This window comes from Otolemur garnettii, unplaced genomic scaffold (genome assembly GCF_000181295.1).
Source record: "Otolemur garnettii isolate 467f Iridium unplaced genomic scaffold, OtoGar3 scaffold00093, whole genome shotgun sequence".
Lineage (NCBI taxonomy): Eukaryota > Metazoa > Chordata > Mammalia > Primates > Galagidae > Otolemur > Otolemur garnettii.
The window spans coordinates 3507752-3531470 of record NW_003852488.1 but is presented as its reverse complement, the minus strand read 5'-3'; the positions used below and the strand labels follow the sequence as shown (position 1 = coordinate 3531470).

General features: G+C 40.1%; 1 protein-coding gene across 1 annotated transcript in view; it reads right to left on the bottom strand.

The window, feature by feature from the left end:
• FAT4 (FAT atypical cadherin 4) overlaps positions 1 to 21850 on the bottom strand; it is a 195289-nt gene extending 173439 nt beyond the window's left edge. Inside the window, exon 1 of the mRNA XM_003795526.2 lies at positions 16663 to 21850. Coding sequence (XP_003795574.1) covers positions 16663 to 21837 — 5175 coding nt within the window. The 5' untranslated portion in view covers positions 21838 to 21850. The remainder of the gene's footprint in view (positions 1 to 16662) is intronic.
• Between the last annotated feature and the right edge of the window lie 1869 nt (positions 21851 to 23719).

Sequence of the window (23719 nt, the reverse complement as noted above, 5' to 3'; positions counted from 1 at the left end):
ACAGTAGCTATTTACATGACCAGTAGTTGTTTACTTTTTTTTTTTTTTAATCATTGCCTTCTGGACCACACAAGGAGTGAATGAACATCAACCAAAGTAAACCAAGCAGTCTTTTAGGAAAATCTGCAATGCTACATGTATTGCTCATTTCCTTGCAGTACTTCCTAAGGGATTAGAATTCTAACAGGTGAACACACCGTGTCTCAGAGAAGTTGGGCTTTGCCTAAAGGTCACACAGCACAAAAGGGCAAATCCAGAATTGGAATAAAACTACTGTGACTTTCAAATTTATATTTATTTTACTATTTCGCCATGCAGAACATAGCTGTACTTCAATGTTAAGAATAAAATGGAATTCCTTCAGAAAAGGAAGTACACAATAAATCCTTCTAGGAAGGTTAACAAGATAGACTTTAGGAAATATTAAAATTAGGAACATGAAATGTAATTTACAGTTTTACTTCGAATGTTTGCCCAGTGAATTATAAATTACATTATTCACTAATAGAATGCATTTCCTCAGCAACTCCTCCCCTTTTTCAAAGTATTTGAGGTAGAAGATAGAGTCATAACTAAGGAGGAAATGTATGATGTGATCTATGTAATTTAAGACACATCTAACAACCAGGTCTCCTGGAAAAAGTCTGCTCACATGTGACTGTGGCTCAATAGGCCACAGCCCCAATCCCACTATCCAACATCTACCACTTTTTTTTTGTTTTTTAACAAAACTAGATTCTCTTAGTGTGTTTTCTCTTGGTTGCTGAGCAACAAAGTTTTAATGTTAAATATAAACACACTGACACACACACACAAAGAAAAGTGCTGAGAAGAAAACAGAGTAATAGACACCTCTATCAGCCACAGCCATCTGTGTGTTCGGTTTGACCCACGTTTTTGGCAAGCTTACGTTATCTTTCCTATCCCAAATCATCTTGTTCTATAAAGAAAAATTTCACTCCCACTTTCTTCATTTTTCAGCAAGTCAGGGGTCAAGTGCTGTTCTAAATCTGCCAGGGTCTGGGCTTGGAACACTAAAAATTTATTGCTTGTAACTAATTACAACCTCAATGAATAAATAATTTCCCTATTTTATTATGCAAAGTAATAAAATATTAAGCTGGCATTGCATCACAGGCTGTTCTGTCCCACATAGCCATATTCCACATGAATTAGTACTTTAATCTTTTTAGTGGAGAATTTAATGTACTATCTTAAAAATGGACTATGGGTCAACTTCTTGTAGCAATTAGGGAACTGCCATTCAGCTACTGGAGAGGAAAAATGCTTCAGTAAAACAATATAATCAATTCAAAGCAACATTTAGTAAGTCTGAATTGTGTTTCCAATTTGCCATTAGATAGTTACAAAAAAGTCACAATTGATATTAGTATTAAAATAATAAAAAAAGTCTTCTCTAAAGCAATACTTCTGAGGTTGTCAAACATCTGAAGACTGCAATAAATTTGGAATTACTGTGCCAATAAGATTCGCTACTTTTTATTTCTTTTTGTGGACAGTGGCACAGGGAGGGGTGAGAAAAAAATGTGGGAAAGAGCAAGAAGCAGGGGTGCAAAGGCTGCTTGTTGATGCTACATTTGCATAGTAACAAATTCCTGTTTTAATTTAAATTCCATATTTTTTGGGATGTGTTTGGGAGATTCCAATGGAGACATGAAGATCACGAAGAAGGCATCCCCTCATTATCTCCCTCCCCGTGTCAGTATTAGACTCAACACTGAGTATGGGTTTGAACATAAGTAATTCCATTTGAGACTTCCTTGCCAACTGTGCCATCTGAGTGGGTTCCTCAAGCAACACTGCTCCGGTTTCTCATTTGAAATTGAAGTGCAACTGACTGTCCTAGAATTAAAAATCCGAGGCTCCCTTTCCACCCTAGTGCTCAGTCCTTTACTCAGGACTGATTCTTCACCTTTCTAGCCTTAGAATATTAGTGAGTCCACCAGAAGAAAAATAAGAATGTATGTGACAATTATTTTTTATATTTTTAATATTTGAAAAATACATGACATTTAAAATAGCAGCAATATTTTCAATCGTAAATCTTGTTAGTTCACAGGATAATTGTTTCCATTTCTTGAGAGGTAGAAACAATCTAAGAAACAGATTGCTAGGAGTCTGTGCCAAGTGTGTTAACCAACTGCACCATAGCTTGGGAAAAAAAAAAAAAAAAGTCAGGTCTCCTCCTGGAGTAAGCTAGAGTTTTACCACAAACCTCTATAGTCAAGTTTTCCCTGTGATATACTACAGAGATGTTGATATGAAAGTCCCCAGAGGAATATTGTTTCTATGATTATGCAATAGTATTCTGCAACATCAAATAAAGCTACATAAAAGCACTTTACCAATGGGGATCTCTTTTGCTCCACAAATAAATTACTTGCCAGAATAGCACTTTTATAATTTGCCACAAAGCCACACTGAAAAATATCACAACAAAGAGATGGTGAAAATTTGTCATTGAAGATGCCATTGAGAAAAATCATCATTCTAAAATAGATGTTTTTTGAGCATGTGTGGGTCTAATTCTGCATAGGTCCCTGGGTTTAGATACTGGGCATTTCTTTTGTTTGCTCCCTATCTGTGTATGTATTGGGTTTGTTTGGGAACACTGTTCTTTATTACATAGCTGATCTTTTTCTGTTTGATATGGCCTTCAGAAAATTAAACGTAAAGTAGGCAGGTTGCTTAAATTACATATTTCTGTATGCTAATCTTATATATTCAAATATATTTTGCTCTTATGTTTACCTTGTAGAGATTCATGTAACCATTCTATCTTTTGGTTGTATCCATACTTTCTCATAGGCTGCTACAAATCCATTGTAAATGAGGTAGATATGTAAGTAAATGTGTAGTTAGGAATGATTTAGACTCTATAGCATCACACCAAGCATGAGAAGCCCATCTTTGTATATTTGCTTATTTTGAAAATTTCATAAGTAAAACATGTTTCTTTTCAGAGAATAGTTTAATTATTAATATAAAACCAGCACTGAAGAAATTATGTGCAATAAAAAATAAGAGGGTTTTGTCAAAGGAGTAGTGCGCTGGCCCCCTATGCCGGAGGTAGGGGGGTTCAAACCCAGCCCTGGCCAAAAACTGCAAAAAAAAAAAAAAAAGAGAGTTTTGAAAGAAAGATAGTTTTACCTTCATTTGTTTGGACCAGCTAATTTGACTTCAATTAAGAAAACTGAATTAAACCATTAACCAAAAAATCTCAAGAAAGTTTCACAAATAAACACATACAATTACATGGTAGGCAATATTTTACTATTGCCACTAAAAATTGAGAGATGAACATCCCCCATATAAATCAGAGAGAAAGTTTCATAAGGGAAGAACAATAAATATTCAAACATCCTAATTTGCTTTTTCCTGAGCAGCTAAGCCACTTAACAAAGTTTCAGAATTCACAACTAACTCCCCTTAAGAAGCTATAACTATTTCTAGATTATGTGAAGAGCAATAAAATGATAGATGGGTACATAGCGCCAATTAACCACAGACTAAGCAGTATGCTTCGGCGTCTACCATGTTGACTCCAATCAGGAAAACATGAATGTTAGTCAATAGTTGTGGTTACACAGAAATTGTGACATTGACTCTGTCTTTTCCTTAAAAGGAAGATAAAAATGCCTGACCCACCCGTTTACAGATTTGTTGAGGAAATCAAATCACTCTAAACACTTTAGAAATAGAGTTTTTCCAGGTTAATGGTTCGTTATTTTGAGGAAAGGGAAGGGCACTAACAAACTTTATTTAGTGCCTTTTTTCACGTATGAAGTAGGGACCAGCATTACAATTCTACAAAAGAGGAAAATAAAATGCTGAGAGTATTTTACTAGCTGGGACAACATTTGATTCAAGCTTCTTGAAGTCAAAAGCAAACACTCTTTCTACTAAACCCCCGTCAGGATAGAATATTAAGTAGTATTATCTTGGCTGAATTTATTTATCAAATTTGTTGATAAAGAATATTAATGTTGAATGAACAAGGATGGCAAATCTGAAGAAAAGAATAAGAATACTTAAACTTGTAATCAACATTTAAAAAGTCGTGATAGTTTAAGTTTCTAGGGACTCATCTTTTCGTGAGGAATACTTTATAAAAAGTTAATATGTCCTCTCTAAAGCAAAATTAGGTAAGTTCAAAGAAAATGAGAAAACATGGTAATAGGTAGTATATATTGTTTTATATATTCATATATATATATATATATTCTAAAATGTTCTACTTTGCCAAATACCTAGAAAATAAGCATTAGTGGTTTCACCTCACCAGTCACATACACTGGGGCTGATGGGTTCCAATTTGGCCCAGGCCAGCTAAAAGAACAATGACAACTGCAACAAAAAAAATAGCCTAGTGTTGTAGCAGGCGCCTGTAATCCCAGCTACTTGGGAGGCTGAGGCAAGAGAATCACTTAAAACCAAGAATTTAAGGTTGTTATGAGCTGTGATGCCACAGCACTCTATCCAGGGCTATAGCTTGGGACCCTGTCAAAAAAAAAAAAAAAAAAAAAAGAACACTATAAAGATTTTCGAAAACTGGATTATAGGGCTATTGGCCAGTAAAGCCATGTAGACATTCTCTCTTGATTCAGGAAAATCAGTCCTTGCCAATTAGCTAGCTTCACTAATTTCACAAGCAGTTCCAGAGACTTGGCTTGAGAGATGAAAAATGACATCTTCACTTCAGCACGCATCACTGATGGAGCTTCTGGAGTTTAAGCAGCACCTTGGAGCATCAGCAGCAGTAATTCCTCAGTGCACTGGTGATTTACTGAGCAGCTGCATTGAGTCAGTCCTATCGTAGGTGCTGTGCATACAGCAGAAACAGATGAAAACCTTTCTCTTCAGGGACCATCTATTCTGGACCAAAGACACGCCATAAACTAAGTAAAGAAGTAACATATGTGGTGTGTCAGGTGGGGAAAAGGCCTAAGAAGAAACAAAAAAAAGGAAAGAGACTGGGGAGACTGGAGGGAAGGAGGACTGTGCGAAGCGACTTTGAGAAAAGATGTGAGGGAAATGGTAAAGCGAGCTGGTCCCGGCCAGGACTGGCACAAAGACCCTGGGGAGGAGCTCTAGGCCAGGGCTGTGGGCCCTCATCACTGTTGCTGAGCAAGCTCAGGGAGGAAGAGTCAGCAGAAAGGTCTAGACAGTACTAACAAGGGCAGTCGTCTAGGGCCTTCTGGGTCACTCTAAGGATGTGACTTTTACTCTAAGCGAAATGGGAAGCCTTTGAGTAAATGAAATGACCTATAAGATTGCTCTCACCCAGCTACTAGACTAAACTCAAGGGAGCAAGGACAGATGCAGAGATGGCAATTATTCATTTATTCCGTTATTCAACGGAAACATATCGTGTGCCTGGTATGTTCTAAGTAATGTTCTAGGTCAGGCGTCCTCAAACTATGGCCCGCCAGCCACATGTAGCCTGCTGAGGACATTTATCCGGCCCACTGGGTTCTTTTGCCACCGCTGCCTATCCTGCTTAGCAGCCGACTGGTCCTGAGCCCGCAGTCTGGACCTCCAGTGGTCTGAGGGACAGTGAACTGGCCTCCTGTTTAAAAAGTTTGAGGACCCCTGTTCTAGGCTCTTGACATACAGGGATGAACATAGCAGATAAATATACCTGTCCTGTGGAAATTCATTCTAGTACAAGGAAGATAGATAAAACATAATCAACATTATAGATCAGGAAATTATATTACACTTGCGTCTATACATACATAGTGTTTCTATTATATTTAAAGTAATGAAATTGGTTGAGGTTTTCAATGCAATAGAGTAGGTTAAAAATAGAAAAATTCCAAGAAATGATTCAAGGGCATTCCAACATTTAAAATGTGGGAGATAAGCAGAAGCTGGTGAAGGAAGCTAGTAAATCTCAGGGAGGGGGGACATGAAAAACCCCTGCAAGGCAATGGAGATCACACACATCAGGGGGTGGTCACAGTAGTAACTTAGTAAAGGAAGTTAAGCCTCACTGAGAATGTGAGATTGCAGCAAATACTTGAAGTATGGAGAGGCAAGTTTCCAACCTGATGTCTGGAGGAAAGAAAGTTCTATGCAGATGCAAGAGCCAAAAGCAAAACCCCTAAAGTCTATGTGTGTTTGGTAAGTTCTAAGAATCGCAAGAAGCCAGTGAAGCTACAGCAGAGTGAGCAAGGGGGAGAACAGGGATGGATGTCAGAGATCAGTAAGAAGATGACATCAGAAATCCAAGGGAAGGATGACAGTGTCTTAAAGCAAAGTCGTAACTAACCATGGACACAGGGAGAGATGATTAGCTTCGGGGTGTATTTTAAAGGAGCAGTCTCCAAACTTTTAGGACCAGGGACCAGTTTCATGCAAGCCCAATTTTGGGGTAGTGAGGATGATTCAAACAGATTACATTTATTGTGCACTTTATTTCTATTATTATTACACTGTAATATGTAAGGAAATAAATATATAACTCACCATAATGCAGGATCAGTGGGATTCCTGAGCTTGTTCTCCTGCAACTAGGCAGTCCCATCTGGGGGTGATGGGACCCAGTGACAGCTGAAGTGTGTTGCTTATTTCCTCAGCTCCACCATGCATTAGATTCTCATAAGGAGCAGCCAACCTAGATTCCTTACACGTGTAGTTTATGGTAGAATTTGGACTGTGAGAATCTAACGCCTCCACTAATCTACTGGAGGTGGAGTTCAGGGGGTGATGTGAGTGATGGGGAGTGACTATAGGTGTGTGTTATACAGATGAAGCCTCTCTCCCTCACCTGTTGCTCACCTCTGGCTGCTGTACAGCCCAGTTCCTAACAGGACATTGAGCAAACTGACAGATTGCAATTTGGGTGAGAAAGAAAGTGAGAAATCAAAGACAGCTCTGACATTTTTCACCTGAACAATCAGAAGATTGCAATTGCCATCAGCTGAGAAGACAATGAAAGCTGAAGCAAGTTGTCATTGGAGAGGATATCAGAAGCTCATATTAGTTAGCAACTGTTAACTTAAAATATTGATTAGAAATCCAATCAAGTAATGAATATGTGGTCACTTACCTGAATATGGAATTTGAGAGAGAGATATGGGCTGGAGACAAGATTTTCAAGTCAGTGTGTATCTGTTATTTAATATTTGAGACTTAGATGTTCAAGGGAATGAGTGTAGATTGAAAAGAGAAGAATTTTAAGAACTGGTTCTAAGGATGTTCCAACCTTTAGAGTCTCAGGGGATATAAATATCCTGATAAAGGAGACCTAGAAGGAATTGGGTCCAAGAAATAATAAAAACGATAAAAAGTCACAGGATATGATGACTTGGAAGCCAAATAAAGAAAGCATTTAAAAGAAAGTGAGAGCAACTAGGTTGAGGGCTCCTGTGGAGGTAGATACTGTGAGTACTGAGAAACGACCATTGGTCTCAGTGTGCACCTATCATGGCAACCTTGGTGGAAGCAATTTCACAGGACTGGCAGGAGCCAACCCTGATGGGAGTGGATTTAGGAGATAATTAGAAGAAAGAAGACAAGTATAGCCTCTCTTTAAAGAAATTTTGGTGAAATTAGAAAAAAATTAATGGGACAGTAATTGAAAGAATAGAAATATATTCCTGCCTCAGGTTTAAGAAATGCAAGTGAAGAAAGTACAAATCGTAGGCCCATTTATTCAAGCGTAACCTAAACGCAGATTGATAATAACCTAAAGTAATCCAACTACAGGATCATTTACCTCAATTGCACTTTACCAGTATTTCTTCAAACACTAGTAAGAGAAAAATACCAAAGTCTGAGAACACATTTTACATAATAAAGCTAACATACCTACAAGAGTACAGAAGCAATGACTTATTCTTATAATAAGCTGGGTGAAGACTAAACACACAGACTCTGGAGTCAAATTGCTACGTTTACGTCCTGCTTCCACCTTAAACCGTCTCCATAAACAACCTCCACGAGCCTTAGTATTCTCATTTGTCAACTGATGATATGTCATACCTGCTTCCAGAACTATTGCAAAGGCCAGACAATGCCTAGTGCTGAAGAGCATCTAACAATAATGTGAGCACTTTATAGAGGTATATTTTAGAATCATGAATGTTAAAAAGCTTTAGAAAAATGTCAAATGATCTTTAATAAATAACCATCAACAATACCATTTGCTCCCAACCGCAGGCAGTGAAACATGTTTGTAAACATCTTTCAACATTTCCTCAAAACCATAAAATGTTTGTGATGCCAGGAGCAAAGCATGTTTGTAGTGTCTTTCAACATTTCCTCAAAACCTTAAAATTACTTGCGGATTGTTTTTTAAGTATGCATATAGGTCTGGAAACTAAAGAAGATTGTGTTGCAACTAGATTATGTTTCATCCTTGTGGCTTTATTTTCCAATTTTGTCTCAGTATATTAACATCAAGGGAAAGCAAATAGTCTTTGCATGATGGGTGTATATGTGCTAATATATATTAATACATGTGTATTTTATTCATAACAGTCTATTTTTTTTTTTTTTTACTTTTCCACTTTTCGGCATTCCCTGTACTTTCTCCTTCTTTTCAATGTACTAGTAAAATTGGCTACTCATGTCATAGACTATTTAAAGTCTGAAAGCATTAGAAAATAATTGCCATGTTCTACAAAGTTAAAATACCTAAGACTTAATATAACCAAATAAGTGAAAGGTCTCTATAAAGCAAAACTATAAAACTCTGATGAAAAAAATAGAAGCAGCACAATAAATGAAAGAAATTCCATGTTCACAGATTAGAAGAATTAATATTGTCAATATAACAGTATCACCAAAGCAATTTATAAATTCCACGCAATCTCTGCCAAAATTCCAGTGATATTTTTCACAGAAATAGAAAAAAAAATCCTAAAGTTTATATTATCCTGAGCAAAAAGAACAAAGATGGAGAAATCACGTTACCTGACATTAAAATTTCATACATGGCTATATTAACCAAAACATTGTCACAAAGCAGACACACAGAACAATGGAACAGAATGGAGAACCCCAATATATATCAAACCATTTACAAACAACTCACCTTTGACAAAGTCACCAAGCACATACATTAGGGAAAGGATAGTCTTTTCAATATATGGTGTTGGGAAAACTACATAATACTAAGCAGAAGAATTAAACTATATCCCTTTTCTAACCATACACGAAAATCAAATCAAATAGATTGATGACTTAAATCTAAGACCCAAAGCTATGACACTATTAGAGGATAACATTGGAAAAATGCCTGAGACACTGGTTTGGGCAAAGATAAGTTTGTAAGAACAGAGATTTTTGGTGTAAGACCGCAAAAGCACAGGAAATCAAAGTGAAAATACATAATTAACATTACATTAAAATAAAAAGATTCTATATAGCAAAGAAAACGATCAATAAAGTAAAGCGCCAAGACACAGAATGGAAGAAAATATTTTCAAACCATCCATCTGACAAGGGAACTAGTAATCAAAATGATAAAGGAGCTCAAGCAGCTGCATAGCAAAATAAAAATGTGATTAGAGATGGGCAAAAGATCTGAACAGATATTTCTCACAAGAAGACCCATGAACGGCCAATAGGTATATGAAAAAAATGATCACCATTGTTAATCATCCGAGAAATGTAGATAAAAACCATAATAACATGTTGTCTCACCTTAGTCAAAAGTATTTGCATCAAAAAGACAGGCTATAGCAGATACTGGTGAGGGTGTGCAGAAAGGGGAGCTTTCATATGTGGGTGGCTAGTGGGAATGTAAATTAGCATGGCCACTATGGAGAACAGTATGGCGGTTCCTCAAAAACTAAAAATAGAACTATCATATGATCCAGCACTTCCACTGGTAGGTATCTAGCAAAAGAAAAGAAATCAATACATCAAAGAGATACCTGTGCTCCCATGTTCATTGAAGTACTATTCACAATAGGCAAAACATGGACTCAACCTAAGTGTCTATCAACAGGTGAATGCATAAGGAAAATGTGATGTACATACACAATGGAGTATTATTCAGCCATGAAAGAATGAAATCCTATCATTTGCAGCAGTATGGATGGAACTGGAGGCAATTATGTTCAGTGAAAAAAAAAAATAATACACGTTCTCACTTACATGTGGTAGCTGACAAATTGAAAATCATAAAGGGAGAGAGTAGACTGGAAGTTACCAGAAGGTGGGGAAGGGCAAGGGGGACGAGGGGGAAAAAAAGAATATAAATTACCATTGAACAATACAGTTAAAATGGTAAAGATGCTAAATGATAAGTGTAGTTTTACCTCAATATGAAATAAATAAAAAAAAATCTTATACAGAAAAAAGAAAATATTTACAATAGTCTATATCTGAATAGTTGATACTCATCTTGACCCATACCGTTTGCTAGTTATTTTGTATTCTATTTCTACTTACAAGCTCATAATTCACAATACTGCCTACTTTTATGAGTATTACAAAGAGCTGAGCCTTAGATTTATTAATTCTTGAAATAGAAAACTCACCTCCGGGCCCATGCAGTTTTCTATAGCCACTAATGCAACAATCTCTCACAGCTAATGAGGTTCTTAGGCTGTTTTTCATTCTAATGATGACAGAGAGCAAGCTAAATCAATTCCGCAAAATTCTAAGTACATAAGTATTTTTCAAAACTATTCCTATCGTAGTTGCCTCAAAATCTAATGGAAAAATAAACAATTAAAATGGTTAGGCTTTTAATAAACGCAAAAAAGCAATACAGTGCAAATTTATCAGAAGATGAATTATTTCTATGGAAATCACAAAAACAGTGAGACCAAATCAAACATTCTGAAGACATATACATGAAATATGCAGCCTGAGTATAATTGGCTATCAATAATCCTTGTCTGTAATACAAATTTGTATGTGTCTTGAAAATTTATATAGTCTTTTAACTCACATGATTTTTCTCAATAAATTAAAAAATATACCACTGGGATAAACAAAGTCAAAAAATCATGACAGTTTGGTTTTTAAAGAAACATTTTGGAAATCAAAAGCAACAAAATTTTTTTCTCTCTTTAATGTAATTTTCATGGAGAGGAAGATTTATCATCTGGAAATCAAAACATAGATTTTCACCTCCTTGAAATGTAGTGACTGCTTCCAAGTTGGATAGCGTTGAGGATTAGGAGAGGACCATCATTTACCTGAGCTGGTTTGTCTGCAGCCCCCTTACTCACATACTTCCCTGCTCCGGAAGCATTTCCACATATTCCCAATTCAGTTTGGGATCCAGATCATTGCTTCCACCACTAAATGACCCCTGGGAATATAAGTGATACCCTGATGGCCTTAACTGAAGCAGGCAAAAATTGCTTCTCCTTAGATCAAACAATACATCACCTATTTCTTAAAGACTTAAAAATAATGAAAAACAATGAGTAAGAAGGCATCCATATAACTCATACCCAGAGAGCAAAAGCCTTTTTCATAACTAAAACTATGGGTTACACTAGCTGAAGAGAACAGTAATTATGAATACAAATTCTGAAGTCTGGATGTGATTTTCTATCTAGGTGAACGTAAGCAAGTTATTCAACAGATCTGAGGATCTGAGATTTCCATAGCTATAAAATGGTAATGGTATTAGAAGTAGTGTTGTAAGGTTCAACTGATAAAATCCTTAAAAATGGACTATCAATTAGCCCAATGACCCAAAATAGCAATATAATAGCAATAGCTAATAAATTTTATAATAAGGATATTTATTATTTTTATATTCCCAGGTCTGGTGCCTAAAGTGTACCTGTGAACAATACACAAGATCCATAGATATTTAGACTAAAGTGCATTACCCGATTCTAAACCCTCTGGGGAAAAAAATTCTAAACATTGTACGGAGAAATGATTTACAAGTGTCTCCATTTCTCTTAGAAACCTTAGTGGTCGCATTGTGAAAACAAATTGATTTATTATCCAAGTACTAAAACTCATTTCCAATTTTTAATGAATCATGGTTCGTTCACCTAATATTCTGAACATACTTTTAATGTGTTATTTCTAGAGGTTTGCTTTTGTTTACTGAAATGCCAAGATTTCAGAACCTCTACCAATGGTTTTCTCACTGTGGACCATGCATGAACCTCTGGGCCAATCAGAGACCTATTTAATGAACCCTGGGAAATCAAAAATAGTTCCACAATGATGAAAAATACTGCTCACCTTTGTTCACTGTGTTGAAATAAACACTAGAAGTGCAAACGATTGGTGAGTAAAACTGCTGGTGCTTTAGCACTCAGCAAAGTGGTAACTCTAAAGCATTTGAGTAGTATTTTATTCTTCATTGCTAGGTAGTCACAGTAAACAAAAAAATGTCAAGTTTGCTAAAAATGTAAAAGAATTTCTGAGTAGCCCCTGTGGCTCAAAGGAGTAGGGCACTGGCCCCATATACTGGAGGTGGCAGGTTCAAACCCAGCCCTGGCCAAAAACTGCAAAAAAGAAAATGTAAAGGAATTTTCTTGAGGAAACAACAGCATCATTACTTTTATTAAAGGTAGACTTAAATTTTGATTTTTATTTAATATTCTCAGTGACAAAGTGCAAAATGTGCACCAGAAACCATTCCTCTGTGCTTAAGTATTGTGACTGTGTCAAAGAAATAAGAGGTGTGAGCTGAAATAGCTGCTTAATTTGGGGAATATTATTTGTACTTGAAAGAATGGTTTTTACCTGAAAACTTTCTGTCAAAAAACTTTTTTTTTTTTTTTTTTTTTTTTAGATTTCAGAATATAGAAACATTTTCTGGAGGAGGTAATGAAGAAAGGAAGATTGATACTTTAAGGAAAGCAACTAACAGTATTATGTTACTAATGATACAATTGGAGCTTTCAAGCAAAACTTTAAATTTAGAAAACTTCATCACCAGGAGGTTGAGAGTCAATATATTTAACAGCTTTTCTGATGAGGTCTTTATCAGTGATGCCAACATTTGCCAAATGATGAGTGTCTGATAATTCTAGTTGGTGAACAGATGACTCATTCAGAACTCAAGATAGATTAATGCGATTTTATGTAATAGAGTATAAAAACTTCACTATTGAGGTTTCATACTCCATGTGGTAAATAAGTTTTAAGAAACTGCCAAGGGTAGACTTCTGGTGAAGTACCAAAAATAAATAAATAATAAATACAATAAACAATCATCTAAAAAGGGTATCAAATTAAGGTATTTCTCCATTTTCCAACTCAATCTATTTGTGTGAGTCTTTTCACACATTTTAAGCATAAAAACAATATGTTGCAATATGCTGAAAAAGAAGGTTTGGGAATCCAGCTATTGTTTATTAAGTACACAAAGAGATTTGTACAAATTTAAAATAATGTCACCTTTTTAAATATGGTTTTTTTTTTGGAAAATAAAGTTTTGAAAATGAAATATTATATGTTTAATGTAGTTCCAAACTTTTCTCGGTTTTAAAGTTCAAACTGTTAAATATCAATATATAAGACACAGCTACACAAAAGCTCCTTGGGGTCTTTGACAAATTTTAAGAGCATAAAGGGGTCCCAGGACCAACAAGTTTAAGAACTGTGGCCTGGTGACTACCTGGAAACACACACATTGCTTCCTTATATTGGAGCACTAAGCTCTGTATCAGACTACCCATCTAAATTCTTTCCCTTTTTAGTTTTCTGACAATTCTCAGTTCATTTGCAGAGCAGAGATAATTAGTATGTTGTGTTCTTCCTTCAATTAATAAAGAGGATCAGATTTGCTAATTCTGTCCGTTTCCCCAGCTTTTATCTGTTAATTTATTCTTGAGGCACAAAAGCATATGTTCTCATTTTCACCTTCCTACCCTTGCCTTCAGCAAACATGCACAGAACACCTACAATCAATTGGGTGTTATACAATAGGCTATGAAATAACAAAAATCAATACAACAAAGCCTGTGCCCATGATGAGGTCCAGTCAAGTCCCTAAGTTGCACGTTTCTATACAACACATATTCAAAGAGAAATGCTTATTGAAATACTGCATCTCTATTTTTGTTGTTGTTGAACCTAGAAAAATGGTACAAACTTTATATCAGCTATTCTAACATAATCAAGACTGTGTGAACCCTTCTGAAAATATAGACAAAATAAATAAAAAGGTTAATAAATCTTATGTCTGTAACTCCAAAGCCATTCTTCAAAGCATTCATATTCATGCCAAATCATTAGATATGAGTAAAGGTATACAACTGGAAAAATCTCTGCCAGGAACACAATCATAGTCACAGACTTTAGCTCACCACCCTAAGTGTCAGAGTTAGAAAAAGAATGTAGATGAAATGCTTTCTCTTTTACCCTTGACCTTCAGTTTGCCCATGGAATGTGATCAGCCATGACTTTGGCCAGAAACCTGAGTAAGCAACACAGACGCTTATCAGTGTGCATGAATCAATTTTTTAAAGTGCATTGTACAAAGTCTGTGCTTGGATATAAACAATTAAAAATATCACCTCTGATAACCAGGGGAAACTTCTAACTTATTTTTTGCTGAATTGCAGTAAATTGATTGTTTAAAGAGAAGGAAAGAGGAATTTACTGTATATACTTAAAAGATACAAGCAATAATAATATGAAATTCTAGCTTTCAACTACTGCTTTCAATATTCTTTGGAGAAACACATTTGCTTTTAATTTTAGGAGTGGTTGGAGCTTGGTAACTCAAACTTGGTTTACAATTTCAGCACTAAGTTCACAGAAGATACCCTGACAAACTTTTTTTTTATTAAAAAAAAATCATCATATTGAATGAATAGTGTATATAGTAAATATGAATAGTAACTTTTCATATTGCTGTTACTGAGTTATAAAAAGGTAATAGATAGGTAATTTCCTATTAGTAAAAATATTATTTCTAATTATTATTTTTTAATTCTCGTGCCTAATTCAGGGGGAGAACTATTTATGCTAAGCCTATCTTGGCATATCTAACGAATAAATAAGATGTAATCAATCTTCTAATAATAATAATGAACATTTATTATCATTTTCCACAGTATTCTAACAAAGTGTGGTTCACTGTACCAACAATACCTTATAAATAAACAACACCTAATAAATAATCCAATATTTTCATCTAAGAAATAATTTCAAAGAAAGCAAGTAGAGATAGTGGGTGGATTTATGAGAGGGATAACTCCAAATCAAAATAAAATTACATATAAATCATGTCTTCAGTTAAAACAAATAGCTCAATATAAAATACCTATGTAAAAATATTATGTAAAAATAGTAGGCAGAAAAAGATATGTGACCTAGAAATCTTTTCAGAGCTATGTATGTAAGATAAAAGTAAGGTCCACTTAGAATTATATCTCTAAGAATGTATCTATTCTTATATATTATCTCTTAGGAATTCCATCTTTAATTATATCTCTAATGTCCTTTATGCCTTGAATATGCTACTCCAACCACAGAACAGACATAGGCAAATATTATTATACTCCACCTCCAGAAAACCACAGAGAATACAAAATAACAATGATATTAAATAGTATTTTTAAATAAAGAAAATCTCTACCTCACCAAAAGAAAAAAGAAAGCAAAAAAACATACACGTGAGCCTCAATTTGGCTAGCATGTTGTACTTGGGTTACTGCCAAGTATCACAAACCACATTTGATATTTTGTGTTTTGGGCTGATTGACAGTAGAATCTCTTTGAGGGGGTGGGGAGGAAGAGAATAAACTTAGAAAACAGCAAACAAGACTTTTCCACAATGATAGCTATATCATTTCCAGTTGATTATCAAAACGACATTATACGTAGTTCAGTTAAAAACAAATCAATGAAACATGGAGGTAGCAGCCTAAGACAGCCCCCAGGGAAGGCTAAGCTCAGAAATCTTTTGCTTTCTGCTGTGAAACACCGGTTTCTTACCTGCCAGCAGACAGAACAACATATACCTATACCATATATTAAACAACAGTTTTTCTAAAGAAACAGCACATTTTGTCTGCTCTTTCTGGCACATTGCATGCTTTACTTTAAGAGGGAAGAGAAACGATTACTCTAAATCAGAAGATAGTCTCTAAAATGGGAAGGCAAAAGAAATCAAGAATTTTCCAAAACTTGGCTGAGCACATGAAAATTAGTCACTGTCTATAAAGAAACTGCCAAGACTGCTGAGGATGTGAAAGTTAATACTGTCCTGATGTAAACTGTCAGTCTGGCCTCCATTGCCACTCCCCCTAAAAAGTTATGGTATAATGCTGACTTCCTCCAAAGCTCATCCTGGAATAGGGATTTCTAATTCTAAGAATGTCCATCTTCTAATAGATTACTTTACTGAGAGAAGATGTATTTAAGTAAGTTCAGTGATTTAGCTTAGATAAATGGATTTTTTTTCCTACTCTGGAATGACAAAAGATTTCTTCTTAGCCTTGTACATTTGATTGCTATGAGGTAAAGTGGAAAGGGAAAAGAAAAGTTTATTAATTAATTAGCCTTAGCCATAATTAAAGCTGAGTTTATATCATTTTTGTTAGTCTTTGTAATGGAACATTTTTATATCCTCCTTTTTGTAAAATTAATAATAAAAACTAAAGAGAAATTATTGTAGAAAGTGACTACCAAAAGACAGATCTTTCAAACAAGAACATCAACAAATAATAATGACTGCAAAACCATTACCTCTGCTTTCTGTGTTCTGGGAAAAGCAGTTGATTTTTCTATGGCATAAACATCCACCAGGTAAAGACATGCTCCTTGCTCCCGGTCCAGAATGGCTGCAGTCTGAATTATGCCAGTGTGTCGTCCAATGGTAAAGAGGCGGCCAACAGTTTTTTCTTCACAACGGACTGAGACAATATAATACTCCACGGGGGCTTCCGATCCTCTGGGGCTAGCTGCTTCTATTGATATTACATTGGTACCAATGGGTTCTCCTTCCTTCAAAATAGTTATATATTTGGGTTGAGTAAAAACAGGTCCATCAAGGCCCTGAAGAATGACTGTCAACTCCGTGGTTGATTTCCTTCTTTCAGGGCCAAGGTCTGTGGCTGAAACTATAAGATTGTAGATCAACTGTGAGGGCACCAGTGCTGAAGCTACTCTTAAGTCTCCGCTATAACGATCCACGATGAAGGTGTCTGTGTCCCCATTGATGATCTCATACTCCACCTCTCCATTCACACCTTCATCTGGGTCAGCAGCCATAATTGTTGTTAGAACAGAACCAATCACAGCTGAAGGGTCTGCAGCAAGGGCATTTTGTGATATAAACATTGGGACATTGTCATTGAGGTCTGTAACCAAAATGGTCACATTTTTCAAAGCGTATCGCCTGGTTTCTATGGGCACAGCTTGATCATTGGCTTTTACAGTTAACTCAAAGAGATTAGCAAATTCCCGATCTATTTCAGCATTAGTATATATAGTCCCTTTGATTTCATCTATGCCAAAGTGGTTGCCTCGTGGCATCTGTTGAATGATTGTATAGGATAGTTGCCCATTAATGTCTGCATCGGGGTCGTGTGCAGTCACTGAGATGACAGACGTACCAATGGGAATGTTCTCAACAATAGACTTGAAAATATCTCCAGGAGGAAAGCTAGGAGGATTGTCATTAAAGTCCCTCACGTGAATAACCACTGACATAGTAGATGAACGTGGAGGCCTTCCTTGGTCTTTTGCTGTTATATTTAGTTTATACAAAGACTGTGTTTCAAAGTCCAATTTTTTGGCCAGAAAAATACTCCCAGTGTTTGGGCTAATGCTAAAAGTTCCATGGTTGTTAGTCCCAGTAATACTGTAATGTAAATCTGCATTGTCTCCTGAATCAGAATCAGTTGCAGTAACAGAGGACACAAGTTCACCAATTCTCATGTTTTCCAAAACATCAACAAAGAGTGTTGATTTAGGGAAAGAAGGAGTATTGTCATTTTCATCTAAAATATCAATATTTAAGGTACAAGTTGAATTGAGGGAGATGGTCCCTGAATCCACTGCTTGAATTATAAGGGAATAGGCAGGTGTTGTTTCATAGTCTAATTTACCAATTAGTGCTACCTGACCAGAGGAGCTGTCTATAGAAAACTGTCTTTCTTCATTTCCTTTTATTATAGAATAATGAATAAGTCCATTATTACCTTCATCAACATCTGAGGCAGATACTCTCAAAACTTGTGTCAGGTTGGCTGCTGATTCTGAGATTGTAGCTTGGTAAAAGTCTTTTAAAAATCTGGGAGCATTATCATTTATATCCTTCATGTAAACATGTACAGTGGCCTGGTCCTTGAGAGGCTGAGGGAGCCCCTGATCTGTTGCTATGACTGTAAAGCTAAACACTGCAGTCCCTCTCTGCCTCATAAGAGACTCCCTGTCAAACTGATGAGTATTTGTAATTTCCCCACTGATAGCATGCAACTCAAAATCCGGCTGCACCATTTCAAAAGCATATCTTACTTCTCCATTTGGCCCAAAGTCTTTATCTACAGCACTTACTTTGCCCACAAATGACCCAGCTTTCTGTTCCTCTTCAAAGTAAAATGTGTAATTGGTACTGTTAAAAAGAGGTCTGTTATCATTTACATCTTCTAAAATTACAGTAACATTCACAGTAGCACTAAGGGGCTCCACTGCTCTGTCAAAAGCAACAACTAGTAAAACATATCTGTCTTGAAGTTCACGGTCCAGTTCACTTTTTATATACAATTGACCATCTGGGAATATGCCAAAAGCATCCCCTGTGTTTCCTTCAGCAATGGTATATGCAATTTCACCATTTGCTCCTGAATCCTTATCAGAAGCTTGTACTTTAAAGAATCGAGAATTCACAGGTTCTGACTCAGAAAGGGTGACCTCATAAGAAAGTTGATCAAACACTGGTGAATTGTCATTTACGTCATGGACATAAACTGTTAAGATGAGGCTAGAGGAGAGTTGTGGAACACCCATATCAGATGCCAAGATCTCTATTTGGTAGGAGCCAGCATGAACATCCAAGGGCCCTAACAGACTAATGTTACCATTCTTTTCATTGATAGCAAACAAGTTCTTGGGATTTTGCTTTAGACTATAGAGCACCATGCCATTGACACCCTCATCAGGGTCCACAGCTTTGGCTTGAAAAATGCTATGCCCTGCCTGCCAATTCTCTACCACATTTACACTCTCTACTGCTTGAAGGAAATGGGGAGAGTTGTCATTCAAATCCTTAACTGTTATATTAACCACAGTATCTCCAGTCACTGTGCCCCCACTGGCCACCACTTTCAGCTGATAAAAGGATTGCTCTTCTCTGTCAATCACACTTGCTGTGGAAAGCTGCCCAGTGACCTGGTTGATAGTAAACATACCTTTCTGATCCCCAGTAGTAATGAGATAACTGATGTTGGAATTGAGATCCATGGTGGAAGCAGACACACTACCCACTTGATATCCTAGAGCCACATTCTCAAAAACCACAAAGCTGTAGGCAGCTTGGCTGAATACAGGTGGGTTGTCTTGAGTATCCAGTACAGTGATGGTTACTATCGCCTGGTTAGGAGACTGCAAATTACCACCATCAGTAGCCACTATTTGCAACTGGTAAGCTGTTTTCTCTTCTCTGTCTAGGGCCATTCTTGTAGAAATAACCCCACTCTGAGCATTGACCTGAAACCGAGACCTGTCTCCAGCTGATATACTATATTTGACAGTTCCATTGGGACCCAAGTCTGGGTCAGTGGCAGACACTGTGGTGATATAGCTACCTCCAGGCTCATTCTCTTGAATATGAGCAAAATATTGGACTGGGTAGAACACAGGGCTGTTGTCATTGATATCCAGAAGACTCACATTTATGCGAACCATTGATGACTGGGGAGGGGAGCCCAGATCTGTGGCTACAACCAACAGGGAGTAGAAGGCTTGTTCCTCTCTGTCCAAGGATGAAACAGTACTCAATCTCCCAGACACAGGATCCAGACGGAAGGACCTCTGGTCTGTCTCAGCCTCTTGTAGGGAGAAGCCTACCGTTCCGTTGTCACCCAGGTCCCTGTCAGTTGCCCTGAGTATCAGTAGTTCTGTCCCTGTTGGGGCATTCTCAACCACAGACACATCATACCCTTCCGGCTGGCTAAATACTGGCTTCTCATCATTCACATCTAAGAGAGTCACTACAAGTTGAGCATAGGAAAACTTTGGGTGAACTCCCTGGTCCCGGGCACTTATATTCAGTACTATCTGGGAAGCAAGTTCACGGTTCAGGCCCCCAGTAGCCCCAGTGGTCACCAGACCGCTATGTTCACTGATATGGAACCATCCTAGTCCATTGCCAGAGACGATGCTGTAACGCAGATTAGCATTGAGACCAGAGTCACCGTCAGTGGCAGATACCCCACACACATAGCTTCCTGGAGGCGCCTCCTCACTCAGGTTCACTCTGTACACTTGCTGTGCAAAGACAGGAGGATGGTCATTGATGTCATTGACAAAAATTACCAGACTTGCCACAGAAGAGCGCGCCTGGACCGCTGCGGCAGGGGGCGCCCCGTAGTTATCAGAGACGGAAACCGTGAGGTTGTAGGAAGGGATGCGCTCCCGATCCAAGGCGCTGGCCACTTTGATGAGGCTCAGGTTTGGCACTTTGCTGCTCTGCACTTCAAAGTGGCGCTGCTCATTGCCCCCAAGAATCTGCACCGAGATGTTCCCGTTGGCCGCGGGTGAATCCGCGTCAGTCACGGTGAGCAGAGCCACCACGGTGCCCACCTGAGCGTTCTCATCTACCGAGGCGTAGCGCGAGGTGGCAGGGAAGTAGCGGAACTTCACTACGGGGTCGTTGTCGTTCACATCCAGCAGCTGAATCAGCGCCTCGGCGCGCCCAGTAAGGGAAGGCACGCCTCGGTCCATCGCCTGCAGCGTCAGGGAGTATTGACGCCGGGCTTCGAAGTCCAGGGGCTCCCGCACAGTGATGAGCCCGGTTTCCGGGTCCATTTGGAAGGGGGTCCCTTCGTCCTGCAGCCGGTAGCGGATATCCGCGTTGGTGCCCTCGTCTGCGTCCGCCGCCGCCACCTGGAGGACGCTGGAGCCCACAACCGCGTCCTCAGGCACCCCCGCCTGGTAGTGGGAACTGCCAAAAACCGGGGGGTTGTCGTTAATATCTTGCACAGTCACATTTACCTGAAGGTAGCCCCGCCGCTTCGGCTCACCCTTGTCCTCAACCTCAACCAAGAGCTGGTACTGCGGCGTGACCTCGCGGTCCAGTCCTCCCTTGGACACCAGATGCAAGAACGCGCCCTCGCCGCTTGGGTTCAGGGTGATGTCCAGGCGGAAGCGGCCCGCCTCGTTGCCCTGGATGATGCGATAGGAGCGGTGATCAACTCCGTTTGAGCCGATGTCCGAGTCGGTGGCAGTGTCCAAGATGACTTGGCGCCCACTGCTACTGTCCTCCTTGAAAGTGACTACGATAGAGGGGTCTGGGAAAACTGGGGCATTGTCATTGAGGTCCCGCACCAGCACTCGCACTTCAGTGGGGTAGGTGGGCGCGCTGGAAAGGACCACCAGGTTGATCACATCGCTGGGCAGGCTCTCGCGGTCGATGGTGGCGGTTGTGTACAGGGCTCCGGTGCTACTGTTTATGGCAAACAGGGCGTGGCTTTCGCTGAGCCGGTAGGTGAAGCCAGGGCGCGTCTGGATGGTGCCTACCAGAGTGCCTGGAGGTTGCTCTTCCAGCACTTGAAACACCTGGCGCTGCTCGGCCCCGCGGACCCAGGCCGGCCCCGGGAGCAATGACAACAGCCAAAACACTCGCAGGAGGTGAGATACTGACTGAGTGTGCAGCGGGAGCCACGGACGGCCAGGAGCCCTGTCTGCAGCTACGTCCATGGTCCTGGCTCCCGGGAACGGAGTGAAGAGAAGGAGGGGGTGTGAAGCAAACGGAAAGGTATTTACAGAGATCAAATAGCACCAGCAAAGATGCAGCCCACAGCTCGGTCTCAGACCTCAGCTATTTCAAAGAGTCTCCAGTCCAGCAAAAGCAAGTTGCATCAGCAAAAAGCTTCAGGTAGCCAGTTGGACGCATAGTGCAACAGCGATGCCGTCGAGAAAAACGGCAGGGCATTCCGCGGGGCACTCCTATTAGTTGAGTTCCCAGAAAAGTTTCTCAAAGCTTTTATATTTTCCCCCTTTTACTTTGTTTTTGAATCCAGGGAGTCTGAACGTTCTTGCTGGGGTGGATGAGATTTAGAAGAAGTTGCATATATTTAAGGTATGTGAGGAATCATTGCAAATAATTGTCTTCAGAAACTTTGTAACTTACCCACAGCAGAGAAGCCGAAGAGGGAGGAACAATCATCGGTAGCGACTGAAAGCACAACCGCGCTCTGGACAGGGGGCGGTGGGGAGCGGGGAGAATCGAATTCCTTTCCCAAAACCTAGAGACGAGGGATTTCCTCAAGTCCCCACTCCTCAAGAACAAGGCTTCACCGCCCCTCCAACAGGGCTCCAGCAGTGGCCGCCGAGGCCCAGGCAGCGGCGTCTGCGCACAGGCACTCCGGGAACTGCGTTCCAAGCGCTCCGGTTCGCGCTCTGGCTCCGGAACCCGGAGCGCTCAGCTCTGTCCCTTCCCCTCCAGCAACCGCCGCCGCCGCCGCCGTCCCTGCTGCGGCTTCAAGCCCGTGGTCCGGCACAGGCAACAGCCAAGGCTCCTCCGCATTTTTCACCTATGCCAGAGCGCCTGCCGACCCATTATTTGTACATCCAAATCGTGCTCAGGTCCCGCTTTCTTCTCGGCCTCGCAGGGGTCAGACAGAAGAAGTGCCCAGTCCCTGAGTCCCCTCCCCTCACCATGCCACGGGGATGGTTCTCTGGCGGCCGCAGTCAGAAGCCCACCGGAGCGCGCCTCGCCCCTGCCCGGGTTATCTTTGCTTTTATTGTCCCGTGTCAGTTTCACTTTGTAATCCACAAGGCTTTTTGTTTGGGGCTCAGGGGTGCTTAGTCCCGCTTTCTCCCTCTCCGAAGGCGGCGGAGGCGGGGGAGTCGGCGCTGGGCGGTGTGGCGCCCTCCTCAGCTCCGGGCGCCGCCTGTCAGCGCGCTCCTTCTCGCCTGCCGGGGCTGAAGGTTGTACCGCCGAGGAGCTAGAGCTCAGCGAGCCCCGCGCACCCTCCGCCGGGTCCCTCACTCTCCCCGCCCCTCGCCGCCGCACACTCACACACACACACACACTCACACACACACCACGCGCACACACAGCGCGCACACACGCACACCCGCGTCGCCGAAACACAAACAAGGGGGGAGGGAAGACCGCGAGCCGGAGCAGGACTCAGAAACTTTGCTCGCCACGCATTGATCCCCACACTTTAGTTCGCCCGGACTCCCCCTAGCTCCGGGTCCTGTCACCTACTGCCCCTCCCTCCCTCAGCGCCATTGGGCGGGCGCCGAAGCTGCCCCTCCCGGCGCTCCTACCGCGAGCGCCCGCCGCCTCTCCCGGCCTCCGACTGGCTTCTCGGGATGCTAATCACTCCGGCCCCCCGGAGGCCTGGAGGCGGCCTGGTGTGGGAGCCCAGCGAGGCGGAGGCGCTAAGAAGGGGGGTGATCCCCCCCCCTTTTTTTCCTTTTGGTCAAATCTTGGCCAGCGTCAGAGCAATAACGGCAAAAGGCTGCCGCAGAATAAATGGAGGTGGGGTCAGGTTTGCAGATAAATAACCTTAGTGGCAGGGTTTGGGGGGGAGACCGTTAGGTTGTTATGCTAGAAATAACTCAGGGG